Source organism: Arachis duranensis, chromosome 5, assembly GCF_000817695.3.
Source record: "Arachis duranensis cultivar V14167 chromosome 5, aradu.V14167.gnm2.J7QH, whole genome shotgun sequence".
Lineage (NCBI taxonomy): Eukaryota > Viridiplantae > Streptophyta > Magnoliopsida > Fabales > Fabaceae > Arachis > Arachis duranensis.
This window is the reverse complement of record NC_029776.3, coordinates 84330439-84345093: the sequence shown is the minus strand read 5'-3', so window position 1 is coordinate 84345093 and position 14655 is coordinate 84330439. Positions and strand designations below refer to the sequence as shown.

At 28.0% G+C, this 14655-nt stretch overlaps 1 protein-coding gene and 1 long non-coding RNA gene across 2 annotated transcripts; one reads left to right on the top strand and one right to left on the bottom strand.

Annotated features, from left to right (window-relative positions):
* Window positions 1–7298: 7298 nt before the first annotated feature.
* LOC107489889 (S-protein homolog 5-like) lies at window positions 7299–7733 on the top strand. Its single transcript, XM_016110657.3, has one exon. It carries the CDS (start codon window positions 7299–7301, stop codon window positions 7731–7733), a length of 435 nt encoding a protein of 144 aa, XP_015966143.1.
* Window positions 7734–11267: 3534 nt separating this feature from the next.
* LOC107489888 (uncharacterized) lies at window positions 11268–12155 on the bottom strand. Its single transcript, XR_008009754.1, has 3 exons — window positions 11958–12155; window positions 11498–11594; window positions 11268–11398 (listed from the first exon to the last, which is right to left on the bottom strand). It is a non-coding gene; the product is annotated as an uncharacterized LOC107489888 (long non-coding RNA).
* Between the last annotated feature and the right edge of the window lie 2500 nt (window positions 12156–14655).

The following is a 14655-nucleotide window of genomic DNA, read 5'->3' as shown; positions in this document are numbered from 1 at the left end:
GTGTTATTTTTTAAAATTATTTTTTATAATTAATAATTATAAAAAATTATTTTAATAAAAATAATCATAAAAAATTATAAGAGCGAAAGAGAATTATTTTAGTGTTAGATTTAATTTTTTTTTGTCATATATCAATATTTTATTTGTATATCAAATTCATACGATCTTTAGTCACTAAAGTTAATGTTACAAGAGAACTCCTCTTAATTGCCTTATATATGGTGTAGAGTGTAGAGAGTAATTATCCAAGAGAGAATAATAAGTACAGTCACACTATGACCTCCAAAAAAAATATTATTGTAATTGATGGATGTATTAGCATTATACTTAAATTTAGGCCAGCTAAGCAAGTCTAAGATGGTGTACAAGTTGCTATTAGTTAGTTACTGATTTAAGAAGTTAACAGTTAGTTAGTTGTTAAGTTAAAACTCTCTAAAAATGAGTAATTAGTTAGAGCTAACACACGCTTTTTTTTCACTTCACTGCTTCTCTTCTTTATAAGCTACAAAACACTGTCATTGTAGTTGATTTTCACTTTCCCTTTCTCTTCAATACAAGAACGCAACTTCTCTCTTTCTTTGCTTTGCCTTCTCTGTTCTGTTCTTCTTTCTTATGCTCCATTAACCATTTTCAAGATTCACACCTAGGTTACTGATATTTTCAGTAATATTCTTAAATTAGAAAATGTTTGAAATAATAATTTGTTGCTTGATATTAATTTGATGTTTATATTTAAGAAAACTCAAGGTCTAATAGAATTTATTATTTTTAACTAACACTTTAATATTTAGTCTTATTTTTTAAATATAAAAATCAAACAACATATTTTTAAATCAAACTTTTAAACATTATTAATTAATTATTTATCAAAAATAATAAATTTTATTATTTTCTAGTATTTTTCTATATTTATATTTGTATCATATTTATTTTTTTAAAACCAAACATGGGAATATTGTTAATTCTTGGCCATCATTTCTAGAAATCATATTTCTACTAATCATATTTTTAGGAATAAAAATTAATTTTTTTAATCACGCACTATATATTTTAATAAAAAGAGTAAAGTATCGTTTTTATCCCCAACATTTGGGGTAAGTCCCAAAGTTATCCCTAACATTTCAATCGTCCTATTTAAGTCCCTAACGTTTCAAAATTGACTCAATGTTGTCCTACTGTTAGAGATCCGTTAATAGAATTAACGGCAGGACAAAATTGAGACCATTTTGAAACATTAGAGATTTAAATAGGACGAAAATGTTGGGGACAAAAACGATACATAGAAATAAATTTTAGTTTTATCCTTCAATAATATCAATTTTTTACTGTACATAGTAAATTTATTTTTTTTTATAATTTTACACTTAAATTTATAAGTTAATATAAAAATATAAAAAAATTTATTTAGAATGAAAGTAGTGTGATTAAGTGTAATTTACTTAGATGTGATTAAAAAATAATTGAATATTATATACAGTAAAAATTGATATTATTGAAGGATAAAATTGAAATTTATTCCTATGTATCGTTTTTGTCCCCAACGTTTTCATTCTATTTAAGTCCCTAACTTTTCAAAATTGTCTCAATTTTGTTTCGTCGTCAATTCTGTTAACAAATCCCTAACGGCAGGACAACATTGAGCCAATTTTAAAACGTTAGGGACTTAAATAGAACGATTGAAATGTTAGGGACACCTTTGGGACTTATTCCAAATGTTAGAGACAAAAACAATTCTTTACTCTAATAAAAATTATTTTTAATTTTTAATTTTTTTAAAATTTGTGAAAAAGAAAACTTAAAATATATAGAGAAAATAACAAAAAGTTTTATTTTCTATGATTTGTGTCTTGGGGTCGTGTACTTTGTGATAATACCTTGAAAAATTTTATTTTTGGATTTGTTAAGGGAGTTAAGATAGAAGAGTTTGGTTAGTTAGTTAGCTTTGCAGTGTGGAGTTGTTAGGATTGAATTAGTTGTGATCAAGAATCACTCTTGTATGTGTGCATGGCTATATAAGAGCCTAAGGCAGTGTATCAGTATTTAAGTTTAAGGGCAAATCACAATAATAAATCAAGGGGAGTAAAATTTTAGACGAATCAGCCAAAATAAAAATTGCTTTATAAATCTACCAATGCACATTTATATGTAGTTCGAACCAGCTAAATTCGAACTCCATTTCTACATAATTCGAACCAGTTGGGTTCGAATTATACACAAACACACGTACACAGTAATTCGAACTAGGTGGGTTCGAATTATACACAAACACACGCACACACTAATTCGAACTAGTTGGATTCGAATTACACACACAATAATTCCTATGCTGTTAAAAAATTAATAATTACACACACAGTTGTTAGCTTTTTTTTAATGTATGAAATAAAACATATATTTTTTTAACTTTTAAATTATTAATTTTTTAATAAGATTTTTTTAATAAATTATTAATTTTTTAACAGCATAGGAATTACTGTGTGTGTAATTTGAACCCAGCTGATTCAAATTAGTGTGTGCGTGTATTTGTGTATAATTCGAACTCACCTGGTTTGAATTACTGTGTGCGTGTGTTTGTGTATAATTCAAACCCAACTAATTTGAATTATGTAAAAATGGAGTTCAAATTTAGCTGGTTCGAACTACATATAAACGTATATTGATAGATTCATGAAGCAGTTTTCGTTTTGGCTGATTCGTGTAAAATTATTGTGATTTGGCCTAAGTTTAATTTCCAATACAGAGAGTTCAATTCATTCATGATTAGCTTCCGCATTCTCAAATAATCTCAATGCTTCTCACAGTATAACACCAAATTTTTAGAAAATAAATAATAAATTATTTATGTTTATATATAATTTTATTTTTAAGAATGTTATGAAACTTTGAATTTTAAATTAATTTAATTTTATATAAATTTTAATTATAATTAAATATCTTTAATTTATTGAAATTAATGGTTTTTGTTTAAACATAATTTGTAATTTGAAAAAAATAAAATAATATTTTTAAAATTAATTATATTAATTAAATTTGATTTTAAATTAAAATTCTACTCAAAACATAAATTTTCAATTCTAAATTCTAATTCCTAATTCACTTATCCTAATTCCAATTTCTAAAATACACACATGTACGGTCTAACTTGTTAATTCTTCGGTGAGTCACGCCATCCTCTCCTCACTGTACCATTCACTCACATTCACCGCCACACTCCATTTTTCTCAAAATCCAACACAACTTCAGAAAAGACCAAAGGAAGAAAGAAACAACGAGGGTAGAAGAGAAGGTAGAAGGGCTGCTACCTCGCCGCCGCCGCTGCAGTCGCATCCCACCATCATGGAAGTGTAAGCAGATCAAGATATGCGTAAGGTACAAATGGTGAAGTAAGGAAATTTAATTTACATCTCAAGAAAAAGAGATAGATAAACGACACATCAAATTGAACGGCATGATCTAGAACGCATAAGCCAATACAGCATACTAAAAATGGCATTTTACATTTTCAAAGATCCAAGGGTTGGCGTCGTACTCAAAACAATTTCAATGTCATGTATAAGAATACAAGATTCATGAAGAGAAGTATAATGACAAGGATAGACATTCTTAAAGATTCAAATAGTAGTTTACAAATAAGAGGCGAACATATGGAGAGATTAAAGAATTTCAATAGAGACGATGAGAAGAAAATTGTGCATTCGTTAGAATTGAATTCAAGCTGAATCAAAGTACAAGACTTACAAAAAAAGTGACCAAAGTCAAGAACGTCATTTACAAAATCCAAGAGAATGTGTAGGAACGCAATCAAATGAAATATCCACAAGAAATAGATAAACTTAAGAGAAAGATCATCTTACCTAATAAAAAGAGAAGATATGAAATAAAGAATTGAGGGAACATAACAAAGTATAGATGTTTGCGTTACCTTAAAATATATTTAGGTTGAAATAAGTTATGTAAAGGTTGTAAAATTAAGGTAATTTAGAATAAAAACAAAATCTTCCTTCAAGAAACTTAGAGTATACTTAGGTATAAACAAAGATATACATAAATTATAATAGGGTCAGAAGAAAAGATGAAGTTGTTTTACGTCAAAATTATTTCTAAAGTAAAGATAGAATATGTGAAGTTGGAAAGATGGATTTTAAATGGGTTAAGGACCAAGAGTTATTTCTCAAAAATCTAAAAAGGTACTTAGGTATTTAGTCAATTAGAGGTATGTAGTAAAATTGCGGTAAAGTTGAAAAGAATTTAAATTTTGTCCAAGAAGGAGAATTTGAGGTAAAGTCTGAAAGTATATAATCCTTCAAAAATTCATTTAAGGAAGTAAGGTCGTGCTAAATTTAAATATGTTTATTGAATTTAAAGAATAGTTATGGATATAATTAAGCAAGAGAAGATCGACTGAAAATTTTTTCAAAGAGAATCCAAAACTTCTTTAAAAAGTATAAAATCAAAATTTCGAATGTATTATTGAAATCACAACATCATAAGGATATTCAAAAAGGTTGAGAAATGTAAGGAAGAAAAGTCATTTACATTTTGAAAAAGAAACTTAAATAAAGTAGTTCAAACAGAATTAAAAAGACACGACATATCGAACAAATTTTCAGCTGACCCGAAGAAATACAAAACTCATCAAGAAAGACAAACCAATTAATAGTTATTTCTCAAGAATTTCAAGGACCTTTTTGAGGCATCAAGCAAGTTCAAAATTCCATCAAGGAGTAAATGAATTCAAGAAGAAGAGCTTAAAAAGAGAAAGACATATTCACCAAGAATTTCAAACAGACATATGCAATTAGGATCAAATAAGAACGCATATGAACAGAGGAATAGGGTTAGAAAAATTAAATCACTTTTTAAAAGAAAAGACACAAAAACTTTAAAATAGGCTAGGGAAGAATAAGTCACATGACTCCAACAGAATTCAAGACACATAATTGAGTAACCTCGAGAAATAGTTTCTAACATTCCCATTGAATTAAGAATGGACGTTTTGATTGAGAATTAATTATATGGATGAGAGATGGTTAATATGACTAGTTTTATATTTAAAATATGTTGGGAGATTAAAGATTTTAAAAGAGGTAATTAATTAGTTAAAGTAAAACTAAAAGTATTTTTCAAAGGCTTGATAAAAACATAGATTTCTTGGGTAAGTTAATTATTTGCATTTTATTCATTACTTTTACGACATTCTCATTTCCTACTGAGAATGTATGGTTTGTTCTCACCCCAAAATCTTTCACCCTTTCAGTGCCACAGGTTCAAAGACTCAGTTTGAAGCGGCGGGTGATTATTAGTCTTATTTGAGTTAAGTTTATGTGTTGAGTTGTTTTCATAGAATTCCCTCGCCTTTGTTATTTAAGATTTTATTTTATAGAGAGGAATAGGAATTGTATCTAAGTTTTATTTGAATTCTTTTGTATAATATTTATTATTATTAATAATTATGTGATTATTATTATTTGATGATTTTTTATTTATGATTTTAAAAACAAAAACAAATTTTTTCGGCATTTTCTATAAAACTAAAATACGAGATCGAACTAAAGGCTCAATATTAAATAGTAAATAAGGAAAACAGGTTAGTAAGTCCTTACTTTTAGTATGATCATGACGTGCTAAAAATTAGAGTATTACACATAACATTAATAATCACAACATACAGGATTCACTACTCATGTGTCTACACCGTTTTAAATTTTATAATTAAGTCATTTTGTTATCAAAATCGTAAAGTTGATAGAATATTTTAAAAATAAGAAATTGACATTTAGGTTTAGAGAGTTAGTCTTTAAAAAAATATTATGTTAGCTCCAGCAATTTTTCAAGTAAAAAAAGATTTAATTCTAAAATTTAAAATAATATAAAAAATTAATAAAAATTTTTAAATTATAAAAATTTAATTAAAAATTATTTTAAAAACGTATAGGTAGATAATGATTTTAGTGAACAATCCAGTTATATATATGATAACTTCCCTTCTCGACTTGTGATTTTCGTAGGGATATATATAGTGTGTTTTTATTTTGTTGGACCAATTTTAAATCTATTGTTCACATTATTTATAAAAATTATTGTCTACCTAACAAAACTGTATTATTTATGTTTCTTTCAGTTTGTCACTTATAGTTCTTAATTTTGTTTTATATACATTGAAAATGAGCAATATTACATATATGACTAATAAAATTTATCATCTTTTATTAATATTCGATCAACATTTATATTCTAAGTTTTAAATTCTAAATTTTAAATACTAATAAATCATAAATTATATTTTTAATAATATAAAAATAAAATGATGAATGGCGCGGCTAATATTGATAAAAAAAATCTTGGCCTCATAATATTTCTCACTAAATATAAAAATAATTATTCTCTTATTTAATTAATTATCACAAAATCTTCCAATCTTATTTCTTCCATTTCAAAATATAGTTATCCGAAAATAAAAATATACATATTTTAAACTACAATAATTGACAAAATTATTTTTAAATGAATAAATGTATCAAATTATACTTATTCAATCATCACAATAAAATTAAAGTGCTATTAGAAAAAACTTTTTACATACACACAATAATGTAGGATTTTATATATATTTTTTGTTTAATTTTTTTTAATAAAAAACTTCATGTGCACAAAAACATAAGAGTATTGAGCACTAATTCTTGAGTTTCTTTTCCACTTTTTAAATTATCCTATAATATTACAGTCATTCAACTTACTGCAATTTTTAATATTTAATTTTTTTTCTTTCTTTTGTTGATTCTATAATATATTAATATCACAAGCATTCAATTCAATATGATTCTTTATATCATTTTTCTCTCTTATATTATTAAAATTCATTCTATAGTTTTACACTCATTCAAATTAAATCAATAAATTCTTCATATTCTCTTCCTCTTTTGTATTATATTATCATCCATTCTATTAGATTACAATCATTAAATTTATTTGTGTCATTGACGCATGATCATATCACATACAGAAGATAAGTTATTTCATAAAAGTATTTAATAATTTGTTGTCTATATCTATCATAAGAGCCAAAAAATAATAATATTTACGTATATTTATATATAAATATACAGTGGCTACTTTTATATAATGACTAATTTTAATATAGAAATAATAATTTTAAATTAAATAACGACATAATTGCCGGTCAATGATACCAAGGCAGTATTTAATATAAAAATAAAAAATAAAAAACCTTAGCTTCTTCTATATATACAAATGATTAATCTCATAATCAAAATTCATCAACATAGTGCACATTAAAGATGACGATCTCATCAAAATCACTCTCTAAGGTTGTAATAATGCTCATACTTGTTTCTTTCAATCTCAATGTCAGTATGATTGATGGTCAAGTTGATTTTCCTCAACGTTATAAGGTTTATGTGACAATGCAAAACAAACTGCCGGATATGCAGCAGCTTGGTATTCAATGCAAGGATAGAACTCACGATTTAGGGTTCCAAGTTGTTCCAGCTGGTCTAAGTTGGACTTTCTATTTCAATCCAGGATTTATTAACACAGCTTTGTTCTTCTGTACCTTTAATTGGTATGAGGGGGGAGATGTACATCGCTTTGATATTTATGATGCTGACCGTGATGGTGGTGTATGCGACCAGTGTACTTGGGACATCCACAATTACGGTCCATGTAGGGTTACGGGCAAGGGTGCTCCTAAATGTTTTCCTTGGAAGAACTAAGGAGTAATAATAATTGGTGTAAAAATTCGAATAAAATGTATTTACCTATCTAGGAGATAATAAATAATTTTCTAAAAGAATAAATTGTATATTAAATAATAAAAGTTATTATACTTTCTCTTCACACAAATTAATACTCAACGATAGTGTTTTGATAATATTATCAAAGAATATTAATCAATTTAATAACTTTATTTTGTAATGGTATAAGTCTATAAATTTAGAATTTGAAATTCATGTCATATGACATGTGAAATTTTAATGAATAATAACATTGACGACCAACAAATAAAGTTACGAGTAAATTTTAATAAAGGTCACAAATTTTCATATAAGTATTGCTATGTAATAAGAAATTGTTTTACTTTAAAGACAAATACTATTTTTTCTATCGTATTTTTCAATTCAACAGATGAGTTTGCAGCTAGTTAATGAGTTGTTATATATACAATATGGGATTCGAATCTTTAATACTTTTTTAAGTAGATAAGTGAGATGATCACTCAACTAATCGTCTAAATTAGTTAAGATAAATACTAATTATTTTAATATTTTTAACACTAAAGTTCGTTAAATTCTGATTTTAATTAAGTATAATTGTGTAAAATATTTATAATGATAATTATTATATATATTTTTATTTAATTTTTATTTAATAAAAAATTTTATATATTTTTATGTATTATTCCGTGAAATACACTAATTAGCACTTATTAGGGCTGGAAGTGAGTTAAGCCATCTCATGAGTCAGCTTGAGTTCGACTCGTTAATAGCTCGATAAGCTAAACTCGTGAGCCGAGTTTGAGCTTTGAATTGAACTCATAAATTAAATAAGCCGAGTTTGAGTTTGGATAAGCTCAGCTTATTAGCTTGTGAACTTGCTCGATTATATATATGTATGCATTTAATCTATATTTTTAATAATATAGATATATATAAATAAATAAGTGATCTTAATTATTTAGAATTTTATATATAATTTTGATGTAAGACATAAATAAAAAATTTATAATTTATTGATAGATAGATAGAGAATATATAAAATTGATCTTTTTAAATATATAAATTATAATTTATTGATGTAGAATTATAGATTATATTCATATTATTTGAACCACCTCGTGAGCTTTTGGTGAGTTGAGTTTGAGTTTAAAAAATAGGCCAGACTCAATTGTTAATGAGTTGAGCCGTGAGCCAAACTCAATTTTCGTGAACCAAATTTAAACTTGGTCGTCTAGCTCAACTCATCTCGTCTCACTCCCATGGTCAGCCCTATTCTTTAGTTTCTTTTTCTCTCTTCTATTGATCTTATAATATCACAATCATTCAATTTAATACAATTCTTAAGATTTATTTTTTTTCTTTCTTTTGTTGATTCTATAATATCACAAGCATTCAATAATTTAATATGATTCTTTATATCCTTTTCCTCTCTTGTATTATTAGAATTTATTTTATAATTTTACAGTCATTCAAATCAATAAATTTTTTAGATTATCTTCTTCTTTTGTATTGTTATGAAACCACTCATTTTAAAAGTTTAAGCTGATAGAAGAAGACAACGTTAATAATTATATCTCTAACACTCTTCCTCAAACAAGAGCCTCTATTTTGGGTTTGATTGATTTTGCATAAGCCTTCTTTTCTTTTTATTTGCCTTATGATATTTTTTCACTTTTAGGGTTCACCAACGATCGAACTCTTGACCTTTCGGATATAGAACTCTGATACCATATTATGAAACCACTCATTCCAAAAAAGAAACTCTTATTTGAGGGAAAGTGTTAGAGATATAACCATTAATACTGTCTTCTCCCATCAGCTTAAACTTTTTGAATAAGTGATTTTATAACATGTATTATATAATTTGGCTTTCTCTTTCTCTTTCAATAAATTTATTTTATATTCTGTGAAGTGCACGAAAACATACACTAATTACTATTAATTCTTGAATTTCTTTTTTCTCTTTTATTGATCTTATAATATCATAATCATTCGACTTAATACAATTTTTAAAATTTAATTTTTTTTTCTTTTTTGTGTTGATTCTGTAGTATCACAGGCATACAATTCAATATGATATTTTATATTCTTTTCCTCTCTTGTATTATTGAAATTGATTCTATTTTAATTCGATAAAATTTTCGGATTCTCTTTCTCTTTTGTATTATATACATTAGCATCTACTATTATATCAAGTCACATGGAATAAATATGTCCTAAAACTTAATGAATGTAAAAATAACTAGTGACCAAATATTACAAATTTTAAGGTTTTAAGGATTTGCAAAAGGTAAAATGATATAATTTATTTATTTATAGGTTTAGGCACGTTTTCCTAATTTTTCTTAGGGATACAGACCTTTAGCTCACATACTAAGTATCTCTTTACCTTTATCATATTACAACTTTGATAAAATTCTCCTAATTATACAAATTATATTTTGTTTAACTCTCATCCTCTCTTTTGTTATCTTTAACTCCATTGGAATTAGAAGGTAAATAAAAAATTAAAAGACTAAATTATCTCTTTTAAACAGAAGATTATTCATCTTTCTTTTTTTTTTTGGTTTGAGTTACACTACAAAAAATATCGTTAAAATCGATAGCTAAGCGGTCGATAATATTAAAAATCGACTGTAAAGTGGATGGCAATGGTGGTCGCTATTAAACTTGTCGATTTTTCAAAATTCGAATAAAATCAACGGCTTGCCTGGCCGTCGATAATAATTTAATAAATCGATATTGTTTCCGTCTATAATATGAGTTCGAAAATTTTACTTACTTACTAAAATCGACAACCTTGCCGTCGATATTATTATATAAAATTGACGCCATTTGTTGTCGATATTTGATTCAATAAAATCGACATCATTGCCGTCGATATTATTATATAAAATCGACGCCGTTTCTGTCGATATTTGATTCAATAAAATCGACACCAATGCCGTCAATTTAATTATTTAGATACCGACAAAAAGCGACAACGCTACCGTCGATTTTAATAACTATATTTTTTTAATTATTTTTTTATTTAAAAAATAGTAATCAATTAATACAAACAAACTTTTAAATATAGAAATAAAATATAAAAATAAAATTTACATAATATTAGATAACAGGTTGATTGATCGAAACCAAGAGAAAACAAGGGTTCTTATGAACTAACTTTATCGGTTGGTTGATCGAGACACTTCGAATCCAAGTCACAAACATCAAACAAATGAAACACACACACACAGAGTGCAGCATTGACATCACTCCTCCATCGCATTGTTGTCCTCTGATTGCCATTGAAAAACAGAGACTTTGATCTTTTGTGGTAATGTAAGAGATGGGTCCTTCTGAAGGGCCAAAGGAGATTTGACCAAACTGATGCCCTGCTCCAACTCCTTTGCTGCCTCCTTCTGTATCTTTTCTTTCTTGCCCTTCATTCTATTAAAAATTTGACAAAATGTCAGCAAATAACCAAATGGGAGGGCATTGTAAGGCATTCTCATACATGTAAAATTGGAACTGATGAATTACCTATTCTTATAGTGCCTTTCCTCCTTGGTGACTCTGATCTTTTCAATCTTTGGAATGGCCTTAAGGACGTTCTCCGCAAGATTCCTGTCATATCTCTCTGGCCTGTTTCGCTTTCTCTCAAACTCAAAGGTTGAATCCTAAAGCAATATATGACAATCATGAGACTCTTTCAAACCACAATTATGAACGACACAGACACGTAGGCCAAAAGAAAGGAAATATAAAGTTTCATTTACCTGAGTCATATCCTTTCCATGCACCTGCCTATACGCCTTGGTCCATTTTACTTTCCTAGGATTCCTCTTCATTTTGAAGTTCTTGTGGCATTTAGATCTACAAAATCGAAAAATTTGTAAGAGAAGTTGGTCATAAATCTACACCATATAGGGCATGTAAAGCGGGGCTATAAGCCTATAACCAACCATACATAGCTATTTGTCACTCTAGAGCATTTCATGAGCAACCGATAGAGTATAAATCAATCTTAACTGCTATCATAAGTATGAGTATAGGACAATCCCTACTAGAAAACTAATGTTGAAACTTGGGAATAGATGGAGTAAATGAATTTCTAGATTTGTTAGTTAATGAAGCAATGAGCAAAGTATACTTCAGTATTGTTGAGAAGGCAACAAAGGTTCTCAGATTTTCAGAGCAAAAAAATATGTCGGAAAAGCAGCAAAATCAATGGCTTACCAATGGTAATCCTCCCACTACATCCATACCAAGTTTTGGTCCAACCTCCATACTAAAATCCAAGATCATCGACATGAGTCCCAGCAACAAGGATTCTCTTTGCTTTCCTATCCAATGGAAGAAAGGGTTTGCTAATATCTTTTCCATTTTTCAACAGAACCAAGGACTTTCGAACTGCTTCGCGTGCTAGATCTCTATGTTGCTAAACAATGAGGGTAAACAGAGTTAGAACTAATTTTCTAACTATTGCTCACTTGACTTTTTTTAAATATAGACATAGTTAAGCAGCAATAGTTTACACAATTTCCTGCAATGATGTTGATATTTGAATCATGAAATAAAAATCAACTTAGAAAGGGTCAAAGATATTTTCTTACCTTGCATCCAACCATATCTAGCAAAGATCTGTCACTAAAAGGAAATTCAAAAGGACCAGCGGTGAACTTCACTCTCAAAATTCGCTCAACAGCATCATCAATTCTGCTTATTGGTACTTCCCCCGATTTAACAAGAAAGGTCAAATCTTCAATGAATGGTTCAAATTGTAAACCCACCATTACCTGTATGTAATCTTAAATAAATGAACAATTTCAAAAAGTTCTAGTAAAAAATTCCACTTGTTGAAGATCTATACCATGTCAATTCCAGCATTGACAGCAGATTTAATGCAGTAGGGATAATTTGATCCATGAGGATGGCAAAGACGGTCAAGTCCCTCCCAGTCAGAAATCAAAAAGCCCTATATAACAACAGCAGTATAATTAACATAAAAGTGCTATAATCAAACGAAGAAACAAAATAAAAGGCAAAAAAAATTATACTGATATATGGAGGCTCATAAAACTATTTTTATATCAATCATACCCCTTTATACCCCAAAAGTAATAACATTCTTATCTTCTGTCATATCAGTAGCATCCCTATCTCCTGCCTTATCATCATCACGAGATACATATATTAGTCCTCATAAATGATTTTATGACTCATGTATTCAACTATTCTCATATCATCAACATTATTCTTACCTCTGACGTGGCTGTTCTCCATTTCTTCATTATTTGGCTCACCATATAGAAGATAAACTGATGTCTTCATCACAACAAATTCTGTCTCATCAACAACAATCACAATCTCAACTCTGTCTCCGGGTTCCAAACTTGAAATTATGCTTTGCCACTCGTCATCTTCAGGAGAAGCTAATGTGTCACACTTATACACTTGAATGGTAGATTTTGTGTAATTTATTATCAACACATTCTTCAGACATTTTAGTGAGATAGTGTCCGCAGAAGAAGAATATACAATGCACATTGTCATTGTCTTCAAGTCACGTCCATTCCCGTGAGGGACATTGAAAATTATCAAGTCTTTGGATTTGTTTACATTGGAATATGTATGTTAGCATCTTACTTTAAGTGGTTTTTTATTGATAGATTAAAATAACTTCTGAGATCACTTATGCTGAGATAATAAACAATTTTATAGTGAATTCTATGGTTTTAAATGATAGTTTTTTTCCTTTTAATAACTCAATTTTTTATTTTGAAAAATAGTTTTTTATATGCATTTAGTAGCTTATAAAAAACTCATTCTTTCTTTTCAATCTATAAAGCTTGCATTTACAGCTTGTGAAGAGTTAAAAAAAACATTTTAACAAGTTTTCATTGTCTATAAAGAAGAAAAGTAATTCATTTTTCAACTTGCAAAAAGTTTGAGTAAAAAAAAACGTGAAATCAATTTCAAAACCTAAAAAACGAGAAAAGAAAAACAAAAGCCTTGCGAAAACCTAAGAGTCCATATGTTGGATTCACTTATAAGGATCATTTTGAGATATTTCACATCTTTATTGGTTTCTCTGTGCAAATTTTCAATCTAAAATAAGATGAACGAATTTCAAATTTCAATCTAAAAATAAGATGAACAAACAAAAATTGCAAAAATAAATATAATAATCAGAGAGAGACAGAAAGGAACTTACAAGAAGCTGCGATGGCAATGTGCTCTGGTGACAGGCTCACAGTGACGAATGGATTTTTGACGGTTTAGAATTTTACAAATGAAATCTCGTCGAAGTATAGTCTCTAAACCAACAATAATCCTCTCATACAAAAATTTGTTTGTCACAAGTACAAACCCCTAAAATCTATAAACCGAAGTATTTAAACCTCGGGTCGTTCTCCCTAGGATTTACAATAAAGTGTTTTGTTATTGGTTGTGAGTTATATTTGGGGTTTTAGATGAGAAACATGAATAGTAAATGGTGAGAAAACTTTATTAACAAAATGGTCTTGGCAAGATTTGGTTGTCAAGGGTCTTCATCATTATCACTAGCCACAAGTATGGTAGTTGCAAGGATTAATCCCACTTAGTCATCCTTAAATCAATTAACAAAGGAAAGTCAAGTGAGTTATATCAATCCTAGTCCATAAGTCCTAGCTTTCCACTAATTGGATTAATGAAGGCTAGAGTGAATGGCTATCAACTAGCAATCAATTGGACACTAGTGACTCAAAAAATCCTAAGTTACCTTCTCAAGCCAAGAACATAAAATCCTACTCTAAAATCCAACCAAGCATTTCATCAAACACTTGGAAGGCACAAAAGGAAAGTATAGTAAATCACAACAAGAAAGAATTCTAACAACAATTGAATACAAAGAATTAACAACAACAATCAAGGAAATCACAATTATCATGAA